General features: G+C 33.7%; 4 protein-coding genes and 1 pseudogene across 4 annotated transcripts; 1 reads left to right on the top strand and 4 right to left on the bottom strand.

Moving 5' to 3' along the window:
- Positions 1 to 136: 136 nt before the first annotated feature.
- LOC128014051 (troponin I, slow skeletal muscle-like) lies at positions 137 to 2,264 on the bottom strand. Its single transcript, XM_052597289.1, has 6 exons — positions 2,228 to 2,264; positions 2,060 to 2,139; positions 1,772 to 1,903; positions 1,608 to 1,697; positions 1,344 to 1,517; positions 137 to 579 (listed from the first exon to the last, which is right to left on the bottom strand). Exons 1-6 carry the CDS (start codon positions 2,262 to 2,264, stop codon positions 490 to 492), a joined length of 603 nt encoding a protein of 200 aa, XP_052453249.1. The 3' UTR covers positions 137 to 489.
- Positions 2,265 to 2,508: 244 nt separating this feature from the next.
- On the bottom strand, positions 2,509 to 5,997 carry LOC128014741 (troponin I, fast skeletal muscle-like; annotated as a pseudogene).
- A 4,395-nt stretch (positions 5,998 to 10,392) lies between these two features.
- LOC128014742 (troponin I, slow skeletal muscle-like) lies at positions 10,393 to 12,445 on the bottom strand. The gene is made up of 6 exons (XM_052598462.1): positions 12,320 to 12,445; positions 12,102 to 12,233; positions 11,232 to 11,321; positions 10,976 to 11,149; positions 10,758 to 10,868; positions 10,393 to 10,638 (listed from the first exon to the last, which is right to left on the bottom strand). Exons 2-5 carry the CDS (start codon positions 12,204 to 12,206, stop codon positions 10,782 to 10,784), a joined length of 456 nt encoding a protein of 151 aa, XP_052454422.1. The 5' UTR covers positions 12,207 to 12,233; positions 12,320 to 12,445; the 3' UTR covers positions 10,393 to 10,638; positions 10,758 to 10,781.
- Positions 12,446 to 13,394: 949 nt separating this feature from the next.
- Positions 13,395 to 16,227, bottom strand: tnni4b.1 (troponin I4b, tandem duplicate 1). Its single transcript, XM_052598461.1, has 6 exons — positions 16,150 to 16,227; positions 16,025 to 16,066; positions 14,928 to 15,059; positions 14,748 to 14,837; positions 14,395 to 14,568; positions 13,395 to 14,287 (listed from the first exon to the last, which is right to left on the bottom strand). Exons 1-6 carry the CDS (start codon positions 16,210 to 16,212, stop codon positions 14,201 to 14,203), a joined length of 588 nt encoding a protein of 195 aa, XP_052454421.1. The 5' UTR covers positions 16,213 to 16,227; the 3' UTR covers positions 13,395 to 14,200.
- A 4,451-nt stretch (positions 16,228 to 20,678) lies between these two features.
- LOC128014739 (interleukin-17 receptor A) lies at positions 20,679 to 25,095 on the top strand. Its single transcript, XM_052598460.1, has 9 exons — positions 20,679 to 20,833; positions 20,925 to 21,185; positions 21,343 to 21,467; positions 21,699 to 21,819; positions 21,999 to 22,162; positions 22,307 to 22,381; positions 22,465 to 22,534; positions 22,680 to 22,805; positions 23,809 to 25,095. The coding sequence occupies exons 2-9, from the start codon at positions 21,029 to 21,031 to the stop codon at positions 24,837 to 24,839; spliced, it is 1,869 nt and encodes a 622-aa protein (XP_052454420.1). The 5' UTR covers positions 20,679 to 20,833; positions 20,925 to 21,028; the 3' UTR covers positions 24,840 to 25,095.
- Positions 25,096 to 25,334: the final 239 nt, after the last annotated feature.

The following is a 25,334-nucleotide window of genomic DNA, read 5'->3' as shown; positions in this document are numbered from 1 at the left end:
GTTTGTTAAGTTTACTCAAAAAAGCGCTTGCGATAAGTTGCCTTATTTTTTTAAGTTGACGCAACTTTTTTTTTTTACAGTGTATTTGCACCCAAAAAACTCTTAACAGAGAGCAAGAAAACTTGAATTACTGGTCAAAACAGTGATAGCTTTATTGTTCCTCAATATTCACACAACCGATCACATATAAATATTATTACAATATAACCGTTATTATATAATGACAAATGCAATCATATAATAAACAAGTATTAACATAAATAAATGTTTTATATGTGTCGTAAATCATGTTTCAATATTTGAACTGATCAATGTGGTTATAACAATAGCACAGTTTTGTGAATTCCTCATACAATTGTTTTTCATTAATACTGCTGTTTATGCAATAAAACAAATACATAACCACAATTAAACAGCAGTTAAATATGTGTATTTTTAAATAGCTTTCACATTGGACTTTAATTTGTTTTATAATTTTTAAAGAATTCATTATGCATTTGGTCCTGCAAACATCTTCTTCCTGCCCTCCATGCCAGACATAGCATCCACATTTTTACGCCAGTCGGTCACTTCTTCTTTCTGTGCAGATTACAAATAAATGCATATTACAATAATTCTTATTATTTGTATTCAACACACTGTCAGGTTTTCCAGAGTCAAAGAAAGCACATTTAATGAACAGTTCACTCAAAAATGAAAGTCTGCTGTAAATGAACTCAGGCCATTCAAGAGTTTGTTTCTTCATTGGAACAGATTTGGAGAAATGTAGCATTACATCACTTGCTCACTAATGGATCCTCTGCAGTGAATGGGTGCCGTCAGAATGAGATTCCAAACAGCTGATAAAAACATCACAATGATCCACAAGTAGTCCACATGACTCTGTTTGTAAGATACAAATTGAACGTTGAGGTGTTTCAACTTTAAATGGTCACTTCTGGACAAGTTATGAGAATATGATACTTGATTAGATCTGTTTTGAACTGTTTTTGCTTAAAAATGGTGCTTGATTTATGCAGATTTCTTAAGACTAGATGACTTTTTTCTTGGAGAAAGCAATATTATAGATAGAGGACTCATATTTTAGTTGGAAGAAATGGTTTGAAGTTAAAAACATCTTAATTTTGAATTTGTTTAATACAAACATGCAGCTTTTTGCTTCATGACAACAATAACAATGGTAACTTATGGACTGGAATCGTGTGGATTATTGTGATGTTTGGACTCTCATTCTGATGGCACCCATTCAACAACAAAACAAAACAAATAATTTAATACTGAAAAATGTAAGCACTGAATCCATAAAGTCGGAGTATGATTTGATGTCAAAGTACTGAGATTACCTTTTCCTCCTCCTTCTTCACTGTCTTGAGGTTAGCTTTAAAGTCAATGGATTCTTTGTGTTTGGCACCTAGCAGAGCCCCAAGCATGGCATCGGCAGACACCCTCACTCTCTTCAGGGCAGGTCTCTTCATTTTTCCCTTCAGCTCAAAGATTTTGTAGTTTAAATCTGCAATCTATAGCAGAAGTATCAGTCAGGGCTATTTAAAATATGCATAAATTAATGAATCCATCAATAACAGCATTTTCAAAGCAACAGAATGTACCTCCTTTTCATTTTTGGCAACTTTAGATTCAACATCATATCGTTCCTCATCAACAACATCAATTTTTTGATGGAGTTCTTTGCACAGATTCTGTAAACAGAGCAATGGCATGTAAGAAAGAATAGTTTCAAAAGCATTCTGACAACAGGCCAAAGAATAAGAACCTGTAAATCCTGTACAGAGATTCCAGACAGCTGAAGAGGAGGAACTCGCTCACTGAGTGTTTGCTCTCTGTCAGTCTTCTTCTGTTCCTTCTCCTCTGCCAGCAGGGTGCTGGCCTTCTTCAGTATTTTGGTCTGCAGTGCATTAAAATGACAGAAGATGCATGGCCATCAAATATTCGTATGTGGATCATGGGGAGTTGTTCATTCATATGGTTAATAAAAAAATCATAAGTCAAAATCTTTTCAGAAACACACACACACACACACACACACACAAAAGAAACAAACCTTTAAGAATAACCGACGAGATGCAGAAATCTTGGGCTTTTTCTGAAGAAAAGAATCAATATCAAACAAATTCCACAGTGCTGAAAATATAAAATGTATTTGTAAAGTATGTCAAATATTATTAAATGTAGTGTCCAAATGTATTTAAATTCAGTGTCCATTACTCACCGGACTGACACAGATAGGGCCGGAAATGAAAACACATATTTATTTTATATTTATAATATAGTAAAAAATATATTATTTCAATAATATTTCTAAAAGTTTTGAAAATACTTACGCAGGTTCAGACATTTTAATGCCTTTGTTTTTCCTGGAGGCTTCTAAATCACAAAATATTTCTAAAAAAAAAAAAAAAAACTAGATTAGACACATAAGTGATTTGTACAGACATACAAGCATTTACAGTACAAACTTAAATGAAAGACATTTTATATATTTACTTTTTTTTTTTTTTTTTGAAATGTCAGTGAAGAGATGTAGGGTAAAAAGCAACACAAAACAATCTATAACTACTGTCTAATATGCATGAATTGTTAGAAGTCGCCATAAGCTGAAGGTCCTTACCTCTCAGATGATGGAAGTGTGACTGTTTTGGCCACAGGGAAGAAACTCTGCAGATTTATAGATTCTGAAGCACTCGTGAGAGGCTCGCTAAAATAAACTATTGTCCACACCATTCTTACTGTCAAATGCTTCACATCCCAGACTGCAGAGTGACGGAGCACCTGCTGCTCAAGTGTATTTTATGTTCTCTAGACTAAGGGTGAGCCCAACAATACAGCATTAATGAGACCATATGAATTGCAATGTGAACACATTGCATGATCTAATTTAATTTGAACTGGAATGAAGTGTCGAGTATTATTGTTTGTTTTTTGTGTTTTGTTTTTTATTTTATTTTTTTATTATATATACTGCATATCTTGGGGAAAAACAATCTCTCATATCTTCTTTACAAGAAAATATTAATAATATTATTGTATTTAAAGATTATATTGGAATAATTTCAATATTTTCATAAATGCTTAACTAATTCAGATCTGAAATCACAGATATTTTCACAACCATCAATAAGGGACCTTGAACATGAAGAAGTGATGAATGCGGAGTGTTTCTTCTTCTTCCTGATATGTTGTTGTAGGCTGCCATCTGTAGGGCAAAAGAAGCACTAATATGACAAGATGTGAAGAAAGCGCTTTTAATTTGAAATACTACATTTTACAAGCAAAAGCACAAGCACATTTAAAAAATTTCATTTTGATTTACTGCTAAATCAGATTCTAAGACTTTACAATAAAGTTTCATTTGTTAACGTTAGATAATGGCATAACCTAAAAAATGTATTAATCTTGGAATTTTTTTTATTTTAACATTTACTAATACAGTATTAAAATCAAAAATTATAAAGTCACAAGTAAAATCAATCATGAAATAATATTTAACAGATAATAGAGCTGACACAAACTAATGGTTTTATTTTAATTAACTGAAATTAACATCCGAGATGAATAAATAGTGTTACAAATTAATGTAGTTAATGCATTAACTAATGGGATTTTATTGTAAAGTGTTACCCTGCATTCTGTCAAACTGATCATTTTGCCTTAACTAATAGTAAGAAAACACGTTACAGTGAAACATTAATAGTCAAAGTTCATTGTACACTTTGAAAAAGTACTATCTGAAGTAAAACAGTGATTACATCTTTGACGTCATCTTTGGTCTGATACTGCTGCCACCTGCAAGACATTTAAAGAGATTTTGCTCAGATATGATGTTGTTTTTCCTAGTCTCTATCTACCCTTTACTTGTCATATGTTTAGAGAGATCTTTGTGCAATAAAATGTATATTAAAATGACTCTCTCTATATATATATTTAGGGCCTACTGTCGAGCATCAAACAGCTTCTTCCTGCCCTCCATTCCAGACAATTCCTCTACATTTTTACACCAGTCAGTCACCTCTTCTTTCTGTGGAAGATAAATACAGATACTTGTTTTTTATATTAGCACTTCTGTCCATATAAACTCCTCTTCTTTCTTCACTGTCTTCAGGTTAGCTTTGATGTCAATGGACTGTGTGTGTTTGGAGCCTAGAAGAACATGTGTTCAGCTGGCAGTTTGACTCCCTTCAGGTTAGGCCTCTTTAGCTTGCTCTTCATCTCATAGATCTTCTGATTCATTTCCTGTATCTTTATCAACACAGACCACACATTGCACTTCAACACAAAACCCACCTGTTTACAAAAAAAGTTAAAAAGTGAACTGTTTACAAAATACTGATGTGTGCTACTCTGTTTTCATACCTCTTTGTCATTTTTGGTCACCTTAATGCCAATGTCATAGCGTTCCTCATCAATCACGTCTATCTTGTGATGCAAATCCATGCAGTGTTGCTAGACACAAAACATAGCGTTTGCAAAATAGTTAATAATGAATTGAATAATACAAAATATTTTAATTAAATTAGAAATTAACTTACTTAAAACTATTAAATATTCTAATATGAACTGTGAAAATGCACGTGTTACAAATTTTAATTAAAAGTGGGGTGGGGGGTGATTTCGATCTCGATTCATTATCAGTTCATGTGTATACTCTAAATATGAGAGATAAAAATATTTTGTTGAATTTTTTTGTTAGCACCATTTTAAACTTAAATTCAGTATTTGCTCGCATTCATTGTGTGTAATTATGCAAGTATCATTAAAAAAAGGGATGCAAGTTATTAACTTTTATAAATTACTCATTTAAAAATCTAGAGTTTAATCATGTTTAAATATTTATTCAAATGAAGAACTTAAAAATAATTAAGCAGGTATGGCCTGCAATATTCTAGATATATTTATTAAAGAGCCAGTGGGTTAACCATGACATTACAAAGAAAAAATAACAATTCTGACCACAAAATTACTCTAATTTGCCTCTTAGCATTGGAATTTTAAACCCTTTTCTCTATTTTACCCTTAAATACTACACTAATTGTAATACAAGTAATAGAAATTTTAGAAAAATATGCTAATGGACCATAATTATTGTACAAATAGTATCTAATACCAAAATATCTCTTCAAAATATTAAATAAATATTATTGAGCTAAAATATACAACACTTATTTAACTGAAAAATTGTTAAGCTGTATGGTCGCTTTATAACCAATACCTGAGGGTTAAGAAAACCATGAGAGCTCCATGAACCACGTGACCGCGCGGCGACGCTGGCGAGATCAAAGCTTGTCACAACCACTGATCTATAATAGAGATAATGATATAGATAGGCTATATCACATTTTGTTTTGTTCCTGGGACGTCCTAAAACGCAATATTTTTGTGAGAGGCATGAAAATATATTTTTTATCCCATCTCGATGCATCATTTTTGCTTTTCCCGCTGCGTTCGTGCGCAAAAGTTTTGCGTTCCCCTAAGAAACGTTTGCATTCTTTTGTGAGCGAGCACAAACAAAGCCTCACGGTTCAAAGCAAATCATTTTCATGCGAATGCAACCATAAAAAAAAATACATTTATTTTTCCTCTCCCATTTAATTTTTCCATCACCATGTCACCTGCGAAGGTCACGAGGGTGAGTAATTGATGGCAGAGGTTTCGGTTTTGGGTTAACGATTTGATTAAGTTTTATAAAAGGAGTTCAATTATCCATTTAAATTATTTACCTGTAACGTTAATTCCTGTTGCTTCTGACCGGCCGGAGGAACTCTCTCCCTGAGCACTTGCTCCCTCTCCTTCTCTTTATCAGCATGTCCAGTACTGTATTCAACAGCCTTATCTTCAGGATGACAGGACCACTGTTGTCACATCAAAGTAAAGAGCTATTACTTTTGTTATCAGTGTAGAATCTCTACTTGAGGAGAGAAAAGTTCCCTGCAAACTGTGTGTATAGCTGTGTTCAGCAGGTGGCGCTCTCCTTCAAGCCCAGGCGACGAGCTGAAGTGATCCTGGGAGCATAGACAGAAGAGAATGTTGATAGAGACTAGGGCTCCACAATTCATCGAATTTCTAATCGCGATTACAATTACGGATGCAACAAATACGTAATCGTTCAAAGTGGCAATTAATAGTTCAAAGTCCACTTTATGTTATTCTGCGTGTTTAAGATGTGTTTTTTTCTTTCTACATGTTATCTTATGGGATTTTCCCATTATTTTAGTTTTAGTATAACATTATAATACAATTCATATTTTTATATATCCATCCTTTTTTAAAAAAAATATATAATTTAAATAAGAAGCTTATCCAGTGTATAGTTGACATTTGAGCCCTTAATACTGTAGAAAAGCACCAGGTTTAAAAATAAGAAATACGTTTTATTTTCATATAACAATACGGGATGCAGTTGCATCAAACAATGGTATAAACATCATTCAGTGTAAATTGTGATAATCATAATTAATAATCACAATTACTATTTCAAGGGAATTAACTGAAAATTTTAGATTTTTGTCATAATTGTGCAGCCCTAGTAGAGACATATCACATATGACAGATATCAGAATTCATAAATAGCTGGTTATTACTGATGGAGGTGGAGATAATCATGCGTCAGACATCCTTCTGCAGTTCTCAGTTATCTGTGAAATAATATAACTTTATCTTAAAGTCATCTCTTCTCTGAAACACATATAAAGGAAATTAACAAATCAGAATATTTAAGATAACAAGCATTTGACTCATATCCTATGCACTGCGATTTTAGTATTTAGATGCTTTTATAGTATTAAGTAGTATTTTGAATTATAATTTTTCCATTTAAATTTTTTTTATGTTTAACTAATATTTATTTCAGTTTTAGTTTAGGTAATCTTAGGTTTAGGTTTGTTTTAATACTTTTGTATTTTTATTTTGTTTTTAGATTTATTTTATTTCATAAACACTGATCCTGTAGTTGTCTAGTATGGTGTCTTGAGCTAAAAAAGAAAAAGTTTTATTTTACATACAAAGTCATTTAAAGAGAATGTTGGAACCATCTGATGTGCTATTGCTAGTCACTGTTATCACAGATGTATTAGACATCGTAAGTTGACTACCATATGCAAACATATTTTCCCTAGTAAAAAAGTATTTAATACATTTATTTCATAAGAAGTATAGTTTCAATCTATAAATATATTTACTCATATAAATCTCATATCACTCGAGACTTACAGACAGAAAAGTTATAATTAAACTTTATTTGGAGTACTACTTGTGCATAATGCACGTTTCCTAAAATGAAGCCTAAAATGTGTTTTAATGTCACTTTTGATGAGGATTGTATGAACTTGAAATAATATCAGTCTTTAAATGCAAGATATTAAAAGTGTACCTGCAGTAAACTTGCAATAGCACAATCAAATATAATTCGGTATATCTGTATTTGGACTTCAGGACTACTTCTGCAGAATTAAAGTGCATTAAGTACAAAATTAGCAGACTTTACCAGTTTAGTATACCAAAAATACAATTTCACGGTATTTTTTTATTAAGTATATGAATATGTAAATGTATCTGTTGTATAGTTAGCATGAAATAAATGTATTTCGAATACTTTGACGTTTATTTATTTTCGCACTAGGATAATCATCATATTTAAAGTTCAAGCTGCTTAATTCTAATTTATTAATGACATTGGTAATCCATCCATTTGACCTATTAGTCCTCTACACAGCGGTAGGGGTTCTGTGCATAGCGTCCGTGAGTTTTTGCATAGGTGAAAATCTTCCAGGATTGTCACCAATTTGAGAGACATCTGAATGCAACTGTGCCCAATTTCTTACTTGTTTTATATAAATAATAAATCAATCCTTTACCATCACAGCTAATCTATAACCCCTTCTAACAACAGTATAATGATGCATTTGCAAATAACTAAACACACAGCTTTTACCCTCTTATGACCACAGAAAGAGACATACCTGCTAGAAGAACAAAAGACAGGAGTGCAAGTTAACTGGCTGACCGAGGAAAGAAGAAAATCCTTAGATTTATAGTTTCAGCATGCATGGGAAGGTCTCACTAAAATAGACCCCTGGCTCTGCCACTCTACTGACATTTACAGTTCACACAGTAAACTAGCTTATAAAACTGGACATAGACATGCAGCTCTTTTTGGTGGCCAAAACCATTTTGATGACCATTTCAAAGGTCTAAAGGTAATGCTGGTCATAAGGGAAATAAACTGAGTGGAAATGACAGTCTATAAAGAGTAAATAAGGCAAGAATTTTGCACTTATTAAGGTACAGCTAACTTGTACTCAAATTAGAAACATTATCTGTGAAAAACGGGAAAGGATAAGATGTCAACACAACAATTAAACAGTGAGGAAGTGGAAATAAAATATATTTTTGGAATCTACGTTTATTCCAGTTAATTGCAATATGATGTTACGCTATGACAGCTATCTCATGAACGTGATAATTTCCATGGACATTAAGCGACCAGTAGCTGGCAGGAGACTATGCTATCAGTCATATCTAGAGTTTAGAGGACAGCAAGCAGGTGGAAGCATTGCCTTAATGTAATATGTAATGTGAGCTGCTCTCGTCACACCTCATTCTCCCTGAGAGGTGACACTCCAAGAGATATGTAGTGAATTACCACCTGCCGTTTGTCCTGGATTTATATTTAGGCATTATGGCCAGATGATTGGATGCCAAATGCAAGAAGTCCTTGTCTTTAAATGGCTTTGTACACTTTCAGAAAAATATACAAAGCTGTCACTTCGGCGGTAACTTTTAGGTATGAATATGTACACTTTAGGTACCAATATGTACCTTTAAGGACACAGTAAGGACTCTTTAGGTACAAACGTGTATCTTTTGGAAAGTTACTGCCCTGTGACAGCTTGTGTACCTGTTTTTCTGAGAGCATTTGTTGTTGTTTACACAGAGCCATTAAGAGATAAAAAAAAAATACATTAAATATGTTACATGCAGTTACATTCAAGCCACAGCATTTTTATTTGTGTGTGAATGTGTGTGTGTGCGCGTGTGTGTGTACACGCGCGTGTGTGTGTGTGTAGTCCAGTTACAGTCTTCGTCTGTCTTCTCTGCTGTGACATTTATCCATGTGGAAAAAATGTAAGCCAGGACTTTTTTGTCCATCAGGAATTGATTGGATCATTGTATCATAGTTGTTTGCTTATTGCTCCAGTTTCCATCACAAAATAAAAAGGTAATTGCACAATTCTGATATCATGGCTTTTTTCTCAGAATTGTTATATATAAACTTAGAATTTCAAGGTATAGACTCTTAGAATAAAAGTAATAACTCATATAACAGAAAATGTCATAGAAAACAGATAACCTTTAAATTTCACAATTATTTATTCTTTTTTTCAGAATTGTGAGATAAAATCTCAGAATTGTAGAATACAGATTATTAGAAAAAAATAAAATAAAAAAAATAGTTGTATAACAGAAAATGTCATAGAAAACATTTTCATCTCACAATTCTTGAATTTTTTCCAGTCAGAATTGTGAGATATGGTCTATATAGATATAGACTCGCAATTCTTTAAAAAAGTCGGAATTGTCAGACGCTGTTTTTTTATTCCATAGTGAAAACAGAATTGTGAGATTTAAATACAGAATTCTCGGAAAAAGTCAAAATTGCTAAATGCTCAGATTTCTGAAGAAACAAGGTCAGATGTAAAATATTACAATTACAATTTTATAACTTGCAACTCAGATAAATAATCTCACATTTCTGACAAAAAGTTGAATTTTTTTTATTCCATGGTGATAACAAACAAAACAGAATCAACATATAAACACAGAATTCTCAGAAAAAAGGTCAAATAAATAAAGTCACAATTACAAGTTTATAACTTGCAACAGTGAGAAATAATTTTGCAGTTCTGAGAAAAAAAGGTCTGAATTTTGACATTTAAACTAAAAAAAAAATGACAATTGTTGTCAATTAGCATGTATCAAGGTCTTTTAGTCTGACATTGCAGAAATTGCACTGGGACGATCTCAGTTGGTATACTTAAGAGTTTTTGGGACATTTTAATAACAAAATTAAATTATTTAGTTTGAAAGCTTTTAAAGTGCATGTATTTTTTTTTTAATTCTACAAATGTACAAATATCATTGATTGATGTTTAAACAACTGAAGGTATTCCTGGGAGACAGCAGTTGTGTTATGTCTATTATGAAGTGAGGTCAAAGAGATAAAAGTGCATGGCAAGTTCAGAGACTTCAGGTCCTGCTACATTTAGGGCTGTTGTATCCAAACATTTCCAGAAGTCTTTTGATCTGAAGTCCTAAGTGTCATTCCTTGTTGCAGGAACTTAGATTTAAAAAAAAAAAAGTAAGGGTCAAAATATTATGGCTTTCTTTGTTTTTATTTTTAAGACAGAAAATGGGCTCAACATCGAAGAAACCATCAAGTAGACATCAAGTAAGTTTCAAACACTGTTTTCTTGTCTAAATATCTTATATGCAGTTTCTTTTTAACTAAAATAAAATATTAAGTCATAATCCTAAAATGTTATTACAATAGGATATATGTGTTTTATGAACTTGCATTGATTTATACATTAATTTTAATACGTTTATTAATTCTGGTGTAGTTGTCACCTGAAAGAAAACAAATAAAATTCAGTGCTTAAAGTGTATAAATCAATGCATATGCAATATGCAATACAATATTTGAAGTAAGACATTCTCAATCAAAAGACAATCATTGACAAACAAACCATCAAGTTTTTTAAGTGTATCTTCTATTGTCCAGCATCAAACAGCTTCTTCCTGCCCTCCATTCCAGACATGGCCTCCACGTTCTTACGCCAGTCAGTCACCTCTTCTTTCTGTGAGAAGAACAGGTGTAGCAACAGGGACTTCTTAAAATAGCTCAAAACTACATATGCATTACCACTCAGAATTAAATTTTCCCTTAAAATGTCACATGGTTTACCTTTTCCTCTTCTTTCTTGACTGTCTTGAGGTTGGCTTTGAAATCCACAGACTCTTTCACCCTGGAGCCCAAAAGAGCACCCAACATGGCATCGGCAGAGATCTTCACCCTCTTCAGTGCAGGTCTCTTCATTTTACCTCTAAGTTCGGTAATCTTGATGGTCAAATCTGTAATCTGACGCAGACACATTATAGTGGATCAACATAAAGTGTATTTCCATTGAATTTACGTAATAAGATAAATGGTGGTGTAGTACCTCCTTTTCATTTTTGGCCACTTTGACGGAGACGTCATATCTCTCTTCATCTACAACATCAATCTTTTGATGGAGGTCTTTACAGAGAGCCTGAAAACAAAGTATTGTACCAATAAGATGACCTCAGGAAATTACTGATGCCGTTATTAATGCTATTTTTAGATTTAGAAAATCACTGAAGCTACAATACTTTACTTGGTCCCACTTTATATTAGGTGGCCTTAACTACTATGTACTTACATAAAACATAAGTACAATGTACTTATTGTGTTCATATTGTATTGTAAAACACTTTTGCTGCTATTGAGGTGGGATGGGGTAAGGTTAGGGAGAGGGTTGGAGGTATGGGTAAGTTTAAGGGTGGGTTAAGGTGTAAAGTATGGGTCAACAGTGTAATTATAAATGTAATTACAGAAATTAAATACAGATGTAATTACGTCGTTTTTTTTTTTATTTAAGTACAATGTAAAAACATGTATGTACACAATAAGTACATTGTACTAAATTATTAATTAAAATGTAAGTACATAGTTGTTAAGGCCACTTAATATAAAGTGGGTCCCTTTACTTTTATTTTTTATTTTTTTTTACATTTACGTTCCGTACAGATGGCACCAATTCTTAAATAATAACTTAAATAATAACTTTTTAATTATTATTTTTTTAATTAATAAAATTAAAAAGTTAGTCAGCACCAGCATCTGAATTAATGATTTGCACTAAATCTTTAATTATAATCTTAACAATGTAATAAATTTGAAAACATAATAAAACATTTATTCAAAATCTACTTTTATTCATTAAAATGTTTGATTAATTTTATATATTTTTTTGAATTCATTAAAAGTATAATTTTTTAATTTGGTTTACCTGGAGATCTTGAACAGACAGACCGGACAGTTGTAAAGGAGGCACTCTCTCACGCAAGGTGGCCTCTCTCTCCCTCTGCTTTTCTTCTTTTTCAGTTACAAGCATAGAGGTTGCTTTCTTCAGCAGCTTTGTCTGAGGGAAAACATGTCAGGAGGTATTGTTAAATGCATCATCTTCAGGAATTATATCTCCCCTGTAAAACGAACAGAACCAAATACCTTTAAGAACAACCTCCTGGATGCCGTAATCTTAGATTTGGGTCGCTGCAAGAATTAGGCGCAATCAGATTTTGTTGGGGAGAAAAGAATGATATTTCCATATACAAAAAGTAAAAGTAATAAAAATCCACTTACCTGTCTAAAGGCAATTTTCAATTTATGAAAAGAAATAAAAGTAGGCATGTTTTAAACATGTACATTTACAGCAAGATATAGATATTAACAACTTAAAAGACTTAATACTTACGACTCAGACATTGTAAGCTTCTAAGTATTTCCTTTTTATGATTTAATCTGGTGTAAATCTGAAATATAAAGATTGGTGACTGATAAGCACAGTTCATAAGTAGTATTTTGGAAGCATATGACACTTTAAGAAACAATGCATTACAAATTTTGTAGCACCCGTTCACACACAAATCACACACAAAATAAATTTTGGATGGATAAACCAGATTTAGAAACCTCCTTAAGAAAAAAAGAAAAATTTTCTTCAGTTGTTTCTCCCAGTCAGCAGTGAGATTAAAGGTGCAGAGTGAGACTTTTAATATCCTTTGGCTTCAGAAGAGATCTCAGCAATGTAACCAGCCATGTCTCATCAAAGCTTTTAAAGATCAAACTATCTGAGCTATGCTACGCATTAATTTGATGTCAGCAGTAATATCCCTTTTTAGAGCAATTAAATGCAGTGGTTTTACAGGTAATGGTGCCAAATAGTGCAGTGGTTCATACCTGTTCCTCCAAAGACTACTCCAAGGCAATGAGAGTGTGACAATGTCAGTGCACAAGAAAACCCAGGCACATTTTATGGCCTCTTTGGCCTCCTCTGAGTGGCTCACTAAAATAGACTGAAGCCTTACACCCTGAGGCTCATTTTACTCAGCACCATCAAAACACAATTGCACACATTGTCCACTGCCAGTCACTCTTCATTTCCCTTTGTTTGACCCTACAAGGCAGAAAAGGCTTTGCTGAAGTCAGCCATAGCTGTATGACCTCTACTGTACTGCAAATCAAAGTGATCACAGAGACTTGAAAAAAAGTAACTTTTATTCAAAAACTTCAGTCAGCATTTTAATATGGAACAACATAGCAAACTGATATAAAGATATGAATCAGTGTATTATGTTGTCTGTCCATGTTTTATACTCCTACAATCTTGGTTTGCAATGCAGTATGAAATACAAATAAATGATACCGAAGCTGCATTGAATTTGAGTAAATATACACAAAGCATTTGGTAACTTGCTAACACTTGCAAGGTACACAACCAAGTGTAGCATTGCATTTCAAGGACGGCATTTGTTTTGCAAGGGAACTGCACAGTGACTCAATGTGTTTCTGTGTGCATGGGGTCATTTAATTTTGGAATGCCATTACATTGCAATTTTTACTTTCAGTAGCATAGAAAGTGTTACAATATTGGACATATTTTATTCCTAAAAAGCACCATTTCACAACACTGCATTCAATTAGTCTGATTATAATTCTCATGCGTATTATTATTCATATTTAAGATTTCATATACAAGATATACATTTTGGTTTCAGGCGCATTGAAACATAATCTGTCCACAAATTGCAGCAAAGGACAACTGATAAAGATAAACAAAGTGTTAATGTCACCTACAAAAACACTTAAAACTATGCACATTATAAACAGTTTTTGTGTGTTTAATTGATATTATTAGTGACAAGAAATCCAATTTGTACAGTTTGGATTTTCTTGCTTGCAACCATTTATGTTAGAAGCCTTCTCGTCTGGGTACACATTTCTTGTTACAGAGTCTGAGAAGTAAAAAAACAATGGCAACCTTGAATTAACAAGCTTGGTTGGTAAATGTGCTAGATTGTCAAGGCACAAGTTTACTTTGTAATGTTTTTATTGTCCAGCATCAAACAGCTTCTTCCTGCCCTCCATTCCAGACATAGCTTCCACATTCTTACGCCAGTCAGTCACCTCTTCTTTCTATAAATGGGACGAATATAAATATAGGTTTAGAATGAGGGTTGATTTATTTAAATGATGAATGAATTTATATGCCAAAAGCCTAAAACGTAGATCAAATGCATTACCTTCTCTTCTTCTTTCTTTACGGTCTTCAGGTTGGCTTTGAAATCGGACTTTGATGACATTTTGGATTCAGTCAGCGCATCGAGCTTGGCATCGTGTGACTTCTTAACTCTCTTCAGTTTGGTTCGTTGCTTTGTACCCTTCATTTCCCAAATCTTCTGAGTCAACGACTGGATCTGAAATGGACCACAATGATGTCAGCTTTGTATTTATTCATTTGCGAGGAGTGTTTTAAATGTAATAGGAAAGATTCGGGATCTAAATACTTGTTAACTTTTGCATTCATGAATAAACTACTACTTAATCAATCGTTTGTCTTCGTAAAAGTAGTCACAAAACATCACAAAAGCATTACCTCTATTTCATTTTTAGCCACTTTAATTTCAAGATCGTATCGCGCCTCATCAACAACATCAATCTTGCGGTGAAGTTCTCTGCAAAGTTCCTGAAAAAACAAAAACAACCTTGAAGACATTCATGATTAATATTGATTTCTGCATGTAGCTTGTGGAGAAATGCTTATTCAAGAAAATACCTGGAGTTCCTGTGCAGACAGACCAGATAGTTTGAGAGGAGGAACCCTCTCATTAAGAGCCTCATCCCTCTCTCTTTTATTCTGCTCTTTTTCAGCTGCCAGCATGGACGTGGCCTTCTTCAATAATTTGCTCTGTAACATAGCAGCACTGATGTGACTATAAAGCTCCAGAAGATTAGCACATAGCTTAGCGCTAACACAGCCAGCCAGTTCATCATGGATTCTAGTCTCACCTTTCATTACATACAGTACATTTACTGTAAAGCGAAAGTGACCTGACATTCAGCCAAGTATGGTTACCCATACTCAGAATTTGTGCTCTGCATTTAACCCATCCGAAGTGCACACACACAGAGCAGTGAACACACACACACACACACACACACACTGTGAGCACACACCCGGAGCAGTGGGCAGCCATTTATGCTGCGGTGCCCAGGGAGCAGTTGGGGGTTTGATGCATTGCTCAAGGGCACCTAGGTCATGGTATTGCCAGCCCGAGACTCGAACCCACAACCCTAGGGTTAGAAGTCATACTCTCTAACCACAAGGCCACAACTTCCCCCAGTAATATGTGCATTTCTTCACTAACCATATTAATATTACTACAAATATGACATACCGTTTAAAGTTTGGGATCAGAAATTATGTTATACTAACAAAGGCTGCATTTATTAAATCAAAAATACAGTAAAAACAGTACAGTAAAAATAACTTAAATAGAAGTTAAATAACTTCTATTTTTTTATTTGAATATATTAAAAAATATATATTTATTTTTGTGATGCCATACTATATTTACTGATCATTACTCCAGTGTTCAGCGTTTTCATGAGCCTTCAGAAATCATTGTAATATGGTTTTTTGCTGAAACATATCATATTATTGTTGAAAACAGCAAAAAACTGATAAGAAATTTTTAGTATGAAACTTAGATATTTGGTAATATTATAAATGTCTTTACTGTCACATTTGATGCATTGAATGCATCCTTGCTGAATAAAATTATTATGTTATTAATATTAATATGAATTAATTTCTTAAAAAAATAACTTATTAAACAGTGTATTTGATTAAAAAACAAACAGGCAACTTACTTTCAAGAGCAGCCGCCTTGTGGCAGTATACTTTGTTTTTTTCTGAAAAACAAACCAAGTCATATTTAATCTTTCCAAATTATTTTTTACTAACTTGAATTATGGTATATCTTCCAAAAACTTACCGGTCTACAATGACAAAGCACAGAGCAGTGTGATAAGAAATAAAAAGAAACAACAAAATGCATTAACAAAAGAGCAATAGATCCACTCTAGAATTTTGATAACAAGGCTGTGAAAGTATACTTACCCTTCAGACATGTTTTTTTCTCCGTATAGTCGCTGAAAAGGAAAACTTGTTTTTTTATAATTCTTTGAAAAATAATTTAAAAACACATATAAAGTATTTATAAGGACACTTTCACAAGAATACATATATGATCACATTATATCTTGCATTAAATGGAAAACTGCTGTCCATGTGATCCTAAATGTCTTGGAGGTCCGAGGTCATGATATCATTCAGTGTGTATGAATCTGTGCGTCAGATTTGCGTCGCTAGGAAACATTCTTACAGTCCACACATAGAACACAGTCTGGAAAAGTGACGAGTGCCAAGTATTTAAAAGGCAGAGGAGTCACAATGTAGAGGAAAATTTAATTTGGGGCCCTCGTATCCAAAGGAGAGTGTTTATATAAAGCCCTGGTGCCAAGCACTCTATCCATACCTATTCATTGCATTCATACCTATTGTGCCTTATAAAGCACATGCTTGTTAGTGTTCCCAGCCTGGCTAAATTTGAACATGCTGCCCTTCTTTCATGTGGCCCAGTTTCAAGTTCTAGTCTTGAACTCACTACACTGGATATTAATGCTTTCATACGGATCCTGGCTAGGAATCATGTTTTGGAAAAGATAGCTGTTATTTCAAACTAAATTGTCAGGATATTTTGAGTTTTTGCTTATAAGTACAAAAGAAAAAAATGCACTGTTAATTTTTTTAAATGCATTTTTCAGGATATTTTGAGTGCTTTGCTAAATAATAAAAAATAAAATGCACTGTTAATTTATTTTAATGCATTTGTCAGGATATTTTGAGTGCTTTACTAAAAAGTAAAAAAAATGCACTGTTAATTTTTTTATGCATTTTATTTCCAAAACCTCCAACATTTAATTCTTGGTAGCCAGAACAACATTTTTGGAAAATATAGCTTTTATTTTTAACTAAATTATCTGAATATAATGAGGAAACAATGACGTTTAATGTTGTATGCTTTTGAGTGCAAGACAAACCATCTGAGAACAGGTTTCATGGTCTAATTGGTTCTGTGAGCCAAATCTCTGGCAAGTCAAGAACGTTGGATCTTGTATCCACACTTCTCCACGTCTAGCTAGCCTGAAACAACTATAGTATTTCATAACATACATTCCTTAAAGTTGACACAACTGGCTTGTTATGGAAATACATGGTACGGTGCGGGCTAATCCCTGCGGGGAGCCGCGGTCATGACACGGGAGAATGTAGGATGTACATATACATACATCCATCCTCCAACAGTGAAGGTGCGAGTATGATTATCTTTGAATGTTCAAATGTGCGATGTAAATCTATGAGCGATAAACAGACCATACAGTACAAATCCCCTCAAATGTTTAGCAGTAAACCCAATGTCCTTAAGTATTTATGACAACATGTGTGGGTCCCTTAAACTTGGGGTAAACATGCTGTGAATGCTCGCAGGACTTACCTTGAACTAGGAGGCAATCAGAGCAGGATGAGTTGTGTGGTGGTGTCGAAGAACAATAAACGTTATATGTTTTTCGTGATGGATTTATGGGTTGAATCCTGCGTGTGAATGGCTCACTAAAATAGACCCCTGTTACGTCCCTTTGTTCTCACATGTGCAAATATCTGGGCAATTTGTTCTCCAATCTCCACCTTGCTCAGTGGCATTTGCACAGAGCGGGGTGTGTATGTCCTCCAGAACAAGGACATGTGCATTTACAAATGACACACACTGGTGCAGGGGTCAATTCTTTCTCTGTTGCACTAGGAGCTTGCAATCAGGCTTGTTATGGTTAACTTAAACTAAAACGATTCAAAATACATTTATTTCTCATTGAAATAAAGTTGAAATAAATATAAGAATTTTTTTAACTAAAAATAAGTTTAAGTTAATACATTTCTTATCTAAATAGATACAAGATTAAAAAATAAACTAGAAATAAATACAAATCAAAAGTGAATTAAAACTGAAATAACAAAATAAATGTTAATAGTTTTATTTAAAAATAACTCAAACTAATAAAAATGACAAAAGCACATATTTATTACAAAATTACTAAAGCTTAAAATTATTTTTATTTAATTCATTTAGATTAATTTAGAAATTTGTTCATTTTGACTCATCTAACATTTTACATTAAGGTCAGTTGTTGACCTTTAACTACATTAACATGAACTAACAATGAAAAAATACTTTTAAACCATTTATTCATCTTAGTTAATGTTTGTTTCGACATGTACTAATACGTTGTTAAAATCTAAAGTATTTGTAGTAAAATTATGTAATGGACCTGGGGTAACTGAGCTTACAATTACAGTTGTATTTTTATTAATTAATGCCAACAAAGATGAATAAATACTGTAACAAATGTATTGCTCATTGTTAGTTCATTCATTAGTGTTATCTAATGGGATCTTATAATAAAATGCTTTTAATTTCATTGCACTGTAACTTTGTACATTCATAAAATAAGCTCATTTTGTTGACATGTATGATTTGTTAACTCCGCAACTGTAATAAATGTTCTCCTCGTAAATGCTAAAGTTGACTGGCCTTTTCATTAACCTTCGTGCTTGTGTTTGAGGACTATAAAAGCAGAGTTCTTCAAGGCTATGGAGCCCGTGTGCAGTGTAAATGGGGTGAGGGCAGACAGTAACTCATGAGAACTTGTTTAGAAGGGACTGAAGGTTTTAATTATAATTCGAACATGTTTGGATAATTATAGTGCACTTGAATCTCATTCTAGGCCACAAAAAGCCACTTACGTGAACCTAATGGCAAAGCGCTCAATGACAAGGTGACATTGTAGTATTTTTATGAGATTTTATTAAAGAGATGTTGACCTTTGCGTGCTGATATGTCATGTAGGCCCAGCATGTGTTACAGCTTCCAGTGATGATACTGTGCCATGAGATTTTACTGGGACAGAATGAGACGGGGGTTTCGCAAGCACTTCTTAAATCCTCTGCTGACTGCTGGCATGTCGTGGTAGTTATCGATGTCAGCAGACCTTGTGAAGTCATTTTAGCAGAAGTCTGCTGTGTAATGAAAGTGTGATGTGTAATGAAAACTAGCATGATTCAATAGCGTGTGTTTAAAGTCACTGCAGTGGTGTTACAATTTTGTATGAAAATAACATTTACTAGAAAGTACGACACCACGGCTGGTAGAAAGTAAATATATCGCTCATATATTGATCCAAATTACCCTGTTAATTATTCTTTGACCTGAAATGGTCATTTTAATTTATTTTAAAATACAAATTTTCATCAGCCATTACTATACTCTTGAAATGATTCAGGAGACCTGTTACCACAACTTAAATAAATGTCGTGTTTTAAGTTAAAAATTATAATTATAATTAAAGCTTTCAAGTTGCAAACATTATTTTGTAGGGTTCAGTTGCCATAATAATGTTGATCATTAAATTAATTTAATATTGTGCGTAATCTAAACTCAGATTTTTATGTTAATTGAATTTCTAATTTAATTGAGTTGTTTTGTCAACTTTGGAAATTGGGTAGGGGATTTCTAGTTCCCAGCATGCTTTGCATCTGACTTGATAAGGAGGGTAAATGTTGAAATGGGAAAGTTAAGGGAAAAACACGCTGGGTTTTAATGCTGTTGCATTTCAAAGAGTTTCGGTTGCGTTGAAGTCTTTGTGGTTACCATTGTGCTGAAGAGTAGACCACAACTCTGTGCTATCTGCCAGTGACAGGTGACATCTTATTCCTACTCTAAATGTACATGCTAAAAAAGGTACATTTAGCATGTTATTATAGCTGTGGATTTGAACAGAAACGATTATTATTACTATTACTATTTATTTTTGAGTAATCAACATTAAAATGTGTGCTTATGTTACAATTGATTAAGTTCTTCTAACTCAATATAGTTTGTTGGTTGAACATTATTTCATTAGAAGCTGCGTAAATTTTCTTAGTGTATATTTTTGTGGAATCTGTGATCCTTTTTTATTGATTTGTATGATTTTTGGCCAATTGAAAGCTCAAAAGAATAGCCTTTATTTTATATACAGTATATACTGTATTATATTATGAATGGATTTGTCTACATGTCAAAATTGCCTTCTGGTGAAGTATAACCTAAATTGATAGTCCTGTGTTTCAAATGAAACAAGTAGGTCACCCTGCATCTCTAAACCAAATTGCTATGAAAACTTTGAGTCTAATGTCCAACTAAGTATTAAATATAATAGGCTGAGAATAGAAAGTTTTCAGCTGAATTCATTGCATGTGTAGTTAAAGGACTTGATTTTAAGATAGCCTTGAATAAAAAAAGAATGTTCGTGAGAAAAGCTTTATGTATTCGTGTGCGTCAGACTCGTCTCCTCCCCTTTATCAGATCTCCTGGTTTCCTCTAGATGCAGATAGAATCTAAGAAAGTCGTGAGAGGATGTTCGACGTTCTGTCACATCACTTAAAAATCACAGTACCAGAGAAAACATTGAATACAAATGGGTATAATTTTTGTCTCTCTTTTCTCGCTGCTTTCATGTGTCATAATGAAAATCTCATCCCTGCATCTCATTGAACTGCCTCCGATGGAATGTTCTCAAGAGGTAAAGATGATTTTTGTTCCCTTTTATCTATTAACGTTAATGTTATTCATATAAAAACTTGTTCAATTTTCATTATGCTGTTTTCTGACAGGGAGTGAAATGCAATGTTGAAGTAGGCAAGTAGGAGTTGATGTCTTCTTCAAAAATGAGTTTTTTAAAGACAAGATTTTTCCATTTTCATTAGATATTTCTTTGATGGTCTTAGGTAACTGTTCAGATGAGGGTTGGGTGGTGCCAAGAGACAAAGCCCCAAGGTCTCCTGATGTAACTGAAAAAAAGGTAGCAGCCAAGAAGGACGACAGTGGACAGTTTGCACCAGTCCTGTACATTACATGGAGCCAGTTCCCGGATGGTAAGACAAGTATGATAACATAGAGCCACGCACAGGACTATAAATGATTGAAATCAAATTGCCTTTTTGAAAAGAAATGTAACAGAACCTGTACAGATGCTCAGCATAATTATCTATTTAAAGTGTTTATTAAATGAAATTGAATTATTTTCCTCAGGGAGTATATACACTCTAAAAGGGACTGAAGTGCTTGTGGTTGAAATGTCGACAAATCGCAGCGTTTGTGTTCGTTACATTTTCAATAACACACTATCGGATACAAAAAACCCAAGACTGGGCAGGGTAAGAGCACTTTTACTTACATAATCATATATCCACTGAAAGAAGTGTAATTTGTAACCCAATAAATTTCACCAATGCAAAGAATAGCAAGAAACACATTGAATTGAACATGACATTTTGAAGTAGAAAGGCCTAGTAGAAACATACTTTTAGTAAACAATTGTAATAATGTACTATGCAGTGTTATTCACACCATTGTTTCAGCTTTGCCTCTTTCCTTCACCTTTTTAGTGGACATTTTCTTTGGACAGGATTGTGCTCATTCCCGACTTTAAATACCAGGTTTTTGTAACTAATTTACCAAAGCTAGACAGAGGGAGCTATACAACAATAACCAACATCACAGTTCCAGGTGAGAATTAATCAATGACGCAATCAAACAGTTGAAGCTTTCATTATTAGATATGTAGCAGACATTAAATCCAAAATGCTTTGGAAACTGTCCTATTGGGATTATACGGAGGTGATGCAAATTGGTGTCCAATTCTTAAAAAGTGAACTGCTGTTAGGTAAATCTGTTTGTCATTTTAGATCGCTTTTGGGATATGAAGGTAGAACGGTCAGTGCAAAAGGATAAAGGAAATGGTAACTTGGTGATAACAGTAGAATTTGAACCAGGAGAGTTCTCTGACCAATACAAAGTCTCCATCTGCAGTCCTGACCTTCAGCCAGAACTGTTTCAAACTGTCATAAAGGTACTTTTAATGTCCAGTGTCTAAAAGACTCCACAGTGCCACCTGTTGTGTGTTCAGTCATAAATGTAGATTCATATATAGCATTAATTTAAGAAGCACAGACAACATTATTAGCGTGAATGCTAAATAAATTCTGTTTTTAAGGGTAACGAGACTTTTCTGAAGGTTAATTTCACGCTGGAAGCACGTCGGATAAATCACTGCAATTTGGAATTGGTGGTGAGTTATGAGGATGTTTTGTAATTTAATAATAATAATTTCTTTCATATCAGTAAATGATTAAAAGATGCCCTGTTTAACAGATTCAGCCACTGTCTGTTGAAAGCGTGAATAACTGTCTGGAATACAGAAGGACATTTGATATCTGTCCCTGTATGTATTATACATTTACAATAAATGTTTTATTGCCTGTGTGTTTAATTAGCCAGCCTTTAAATTATGATACAATTCAAATGTCTCAATGTATGGTTCATTTGACCTTTGGTTTGTTTTATCTATATTAACATTTTAATGTCAGTTCTTCCAGGTGCTCCTGTTGTTTTTATCACTTTGGTGACACTGGGTCTGTTGTTGGCTTCATTGGCTGTTACTGTTTGCCTTTTTGGCTGTATTGTATTTTTGAAGTACAAGGATTTACATAAAGGTCAGTGCAAATAAAACAATCAAATAAATAGGCACAAAACTTAGGCCTGGTTTCACAGACAATGTTTAAATTAAGCCCGAATTAGGTCATAGTTCCATTAGGACACTGAAGTATCTTTTATAAACGTGCCTTAGAATAAACATTACTGGTGTGCATTTTGAGGCAAATCAATTGTACTAACATATTTTAAGATCTGCCAGTGCAAGTTTCTTTTAGTTGAAACAGCCAAAACATGCATTTTAGTCTGGGATTAGGCTTAAACCTTGTCTGTGAAACTGGATAGTAATGAAACAGAAGTAGCAACAGTATCTACAAAGAAAAAATGTGCGGCGGAGATTTGACTGCATGCATTATTTGTTGATTGTTGATTAGATTTCAGAATTTGTATCTGAATGCTTCCACTATATAAAAAAAAACAGTCCATTAGGGGTGACTTACACAGATTGTGTTTTGTGTTTTAAAATGCAAGAAAAAATAAACCCCAAATGTCCAAGTTGGGAGTCTATCTGAGAAAAAAATGGCAGATGAAATGTACGAATTTTTGTTCTTTTTATCAATTATTTAATTTTTCATTTACGATAAAACTATTCATTTACAATAAAAGCCAAACGTTGCATGTACAAAATACAATTATGACAAATTAAAGGCTGTAAAAAATAAGATTTACATGCATAAATTGAGGGAAAACACACCCAATGCCCAAGGTTTTTATTCATCTTTATTCCCTTTTTTCCTAATTTAAAGTAATCCAGAAGGTGCATTGCCATCCTGATCCGAGATATTGAAACACAACTGACATTAAACAACTTCCCATATCTTAAAAATACAAACTTGCCATGAGCACCTGATCGCACCAATAGTGTTCTAAAAGTCAAATATAGGCTACATTGTTCTGCCGTTTTCAATTGTTTTGCTGAATCTTTCACTCACTCTTTATTATTTCAATACATTTTGAAGGTTCCAAAGCATTTTGTATCTTAATAATAATCATGTGTTTTGACAGAAATGCCCTCCTCAGACAGCTCAACATGTGCAAAGGGTAAACTAGAGTGGAATCCCATTCACGAGCCTAAAAGGGTCATCATCATCTACTCTCTTGACCACCCCCTGTACAAAGAAATCATCTTGAAGTTATGTGCCTTCATGAGGGCCAAATGTGGCACAGACGTCACTCTAGATCTCCTGGACTCTGCCTGGCTCAGCACGATTGGAAGAATTCAGTGGCTGGATATGCAAAGGGAACGAATCTCCAAGTCCTCAGATAAAGTCCTGATCTTGTGCTCTTCAGGCGTACATGCCAAGTGGAAGGCCATGTGCGGTGAGCACAAAGTAAGACTGAAGGAGGATGAACGTTCACCCATAGGAGACATGCTCACGCCGGCTCTGAGCCTCATTATACCGGATTTTGTTCATGCTTCATCTTTCCACAAGTACATAGTGGCTTATTTTGATGACGTGTCCAGTGAGGATGATGTTCCAGCACCATTCAACGTCGTGGTGAAGTACAAACTGATGAAGCACTTTGAAGAACTTTACTTCCGAATACTAGACATGGAAAAACATGAGCCAGGACGGATTAAGTGCATTGAAGGCATCAGGGAGAACGATTACTTCAACTGTCCATCAGGACGAGGACTTCGGGATGCTATTGAAGCTTTTAAAAATTACCAGCTGAAGAATCCAAATTGGTTTGAAATGGAGCTTTTGGACACTGATGATGAAGAAGAGGAAACCATCTTGGAGTCAACGTGCCCTACAGACATTAACTATAGCTCTGTTACTGAATGCTATCAGCTATCTGAAGAGCATAAAGCTCATACATTTGTCAATATTATTAAGTTTCAGAATGATGAACATGTTTTAAAGTCTTCCATCGCAGAGACAGCCGTAATACTGAGTGAGAATTCTTCAGTTCTTACCACAGATGTGCATTACAGTGGCTCAGTACAGAGCAGCATTACAGCTATCGATGTAAAAGATTTACCAGCAACTAAACCTGTGGCACAACATGCTTTATGCTTACAGGCTCTGTGAAAATGTCTGATTTAAGCTTGACATAATCAGTCTACTGTATTATACTTCTATTCTGTTATAATATATATATTTTTATATTTTTGTATAGGTTTTTTTCACTGTGGTTATAAGTTCACTTTAGTTAGTGAGGTTGTGTAGTTTGATTCTACACAATCATGTCAATTTGTTTACTTACACAGAAAAAAAAATTAAATGACATCTTATAAACACACACAGCAAACATGTTTATGTGAGATAATTCAATTTGCTGGCAACTTTATCAGATTATTTTGGTATGACAGGGCCAGCACATCATAATAGAATTATTTTTTGTGTCTTTTCCTTATTCTAAAAATGTATAGGCAAGATTTCTAGTTGTCTACAAAACTATTTCAAGCAGTTCATTCAGTCAGCTGAGTCTATATGAATGAAAGAGGCCTAACGAGTTATGAAACCTCTTATAGAAAACAGAAGACAAAAATCTAGCAAAAAAAAAAAATAATAATAATAAAATGG

The sequence above is a fragment of the Carassius gibelio genome, chromosome B25 (genome assembly GCF_023724105.1).
Source record: "Carassius gibelio isolate Cgi1373 ecotype wild population from Czech Republic chromosome B25, carGib1.2-hapl.c, whole genome shotgun sequence".
NCBI lineage: Eukaryota > Metazoa > Chordata > Actinopteri > Cypriniformes > Cyprinidae > Carassius > Carassius gibelio.
The sequence above is the reverse complement of the archived record's forward strand: the minus strand, read 5'-3'. Positions and strand labels throughout refer to the sequence as shown.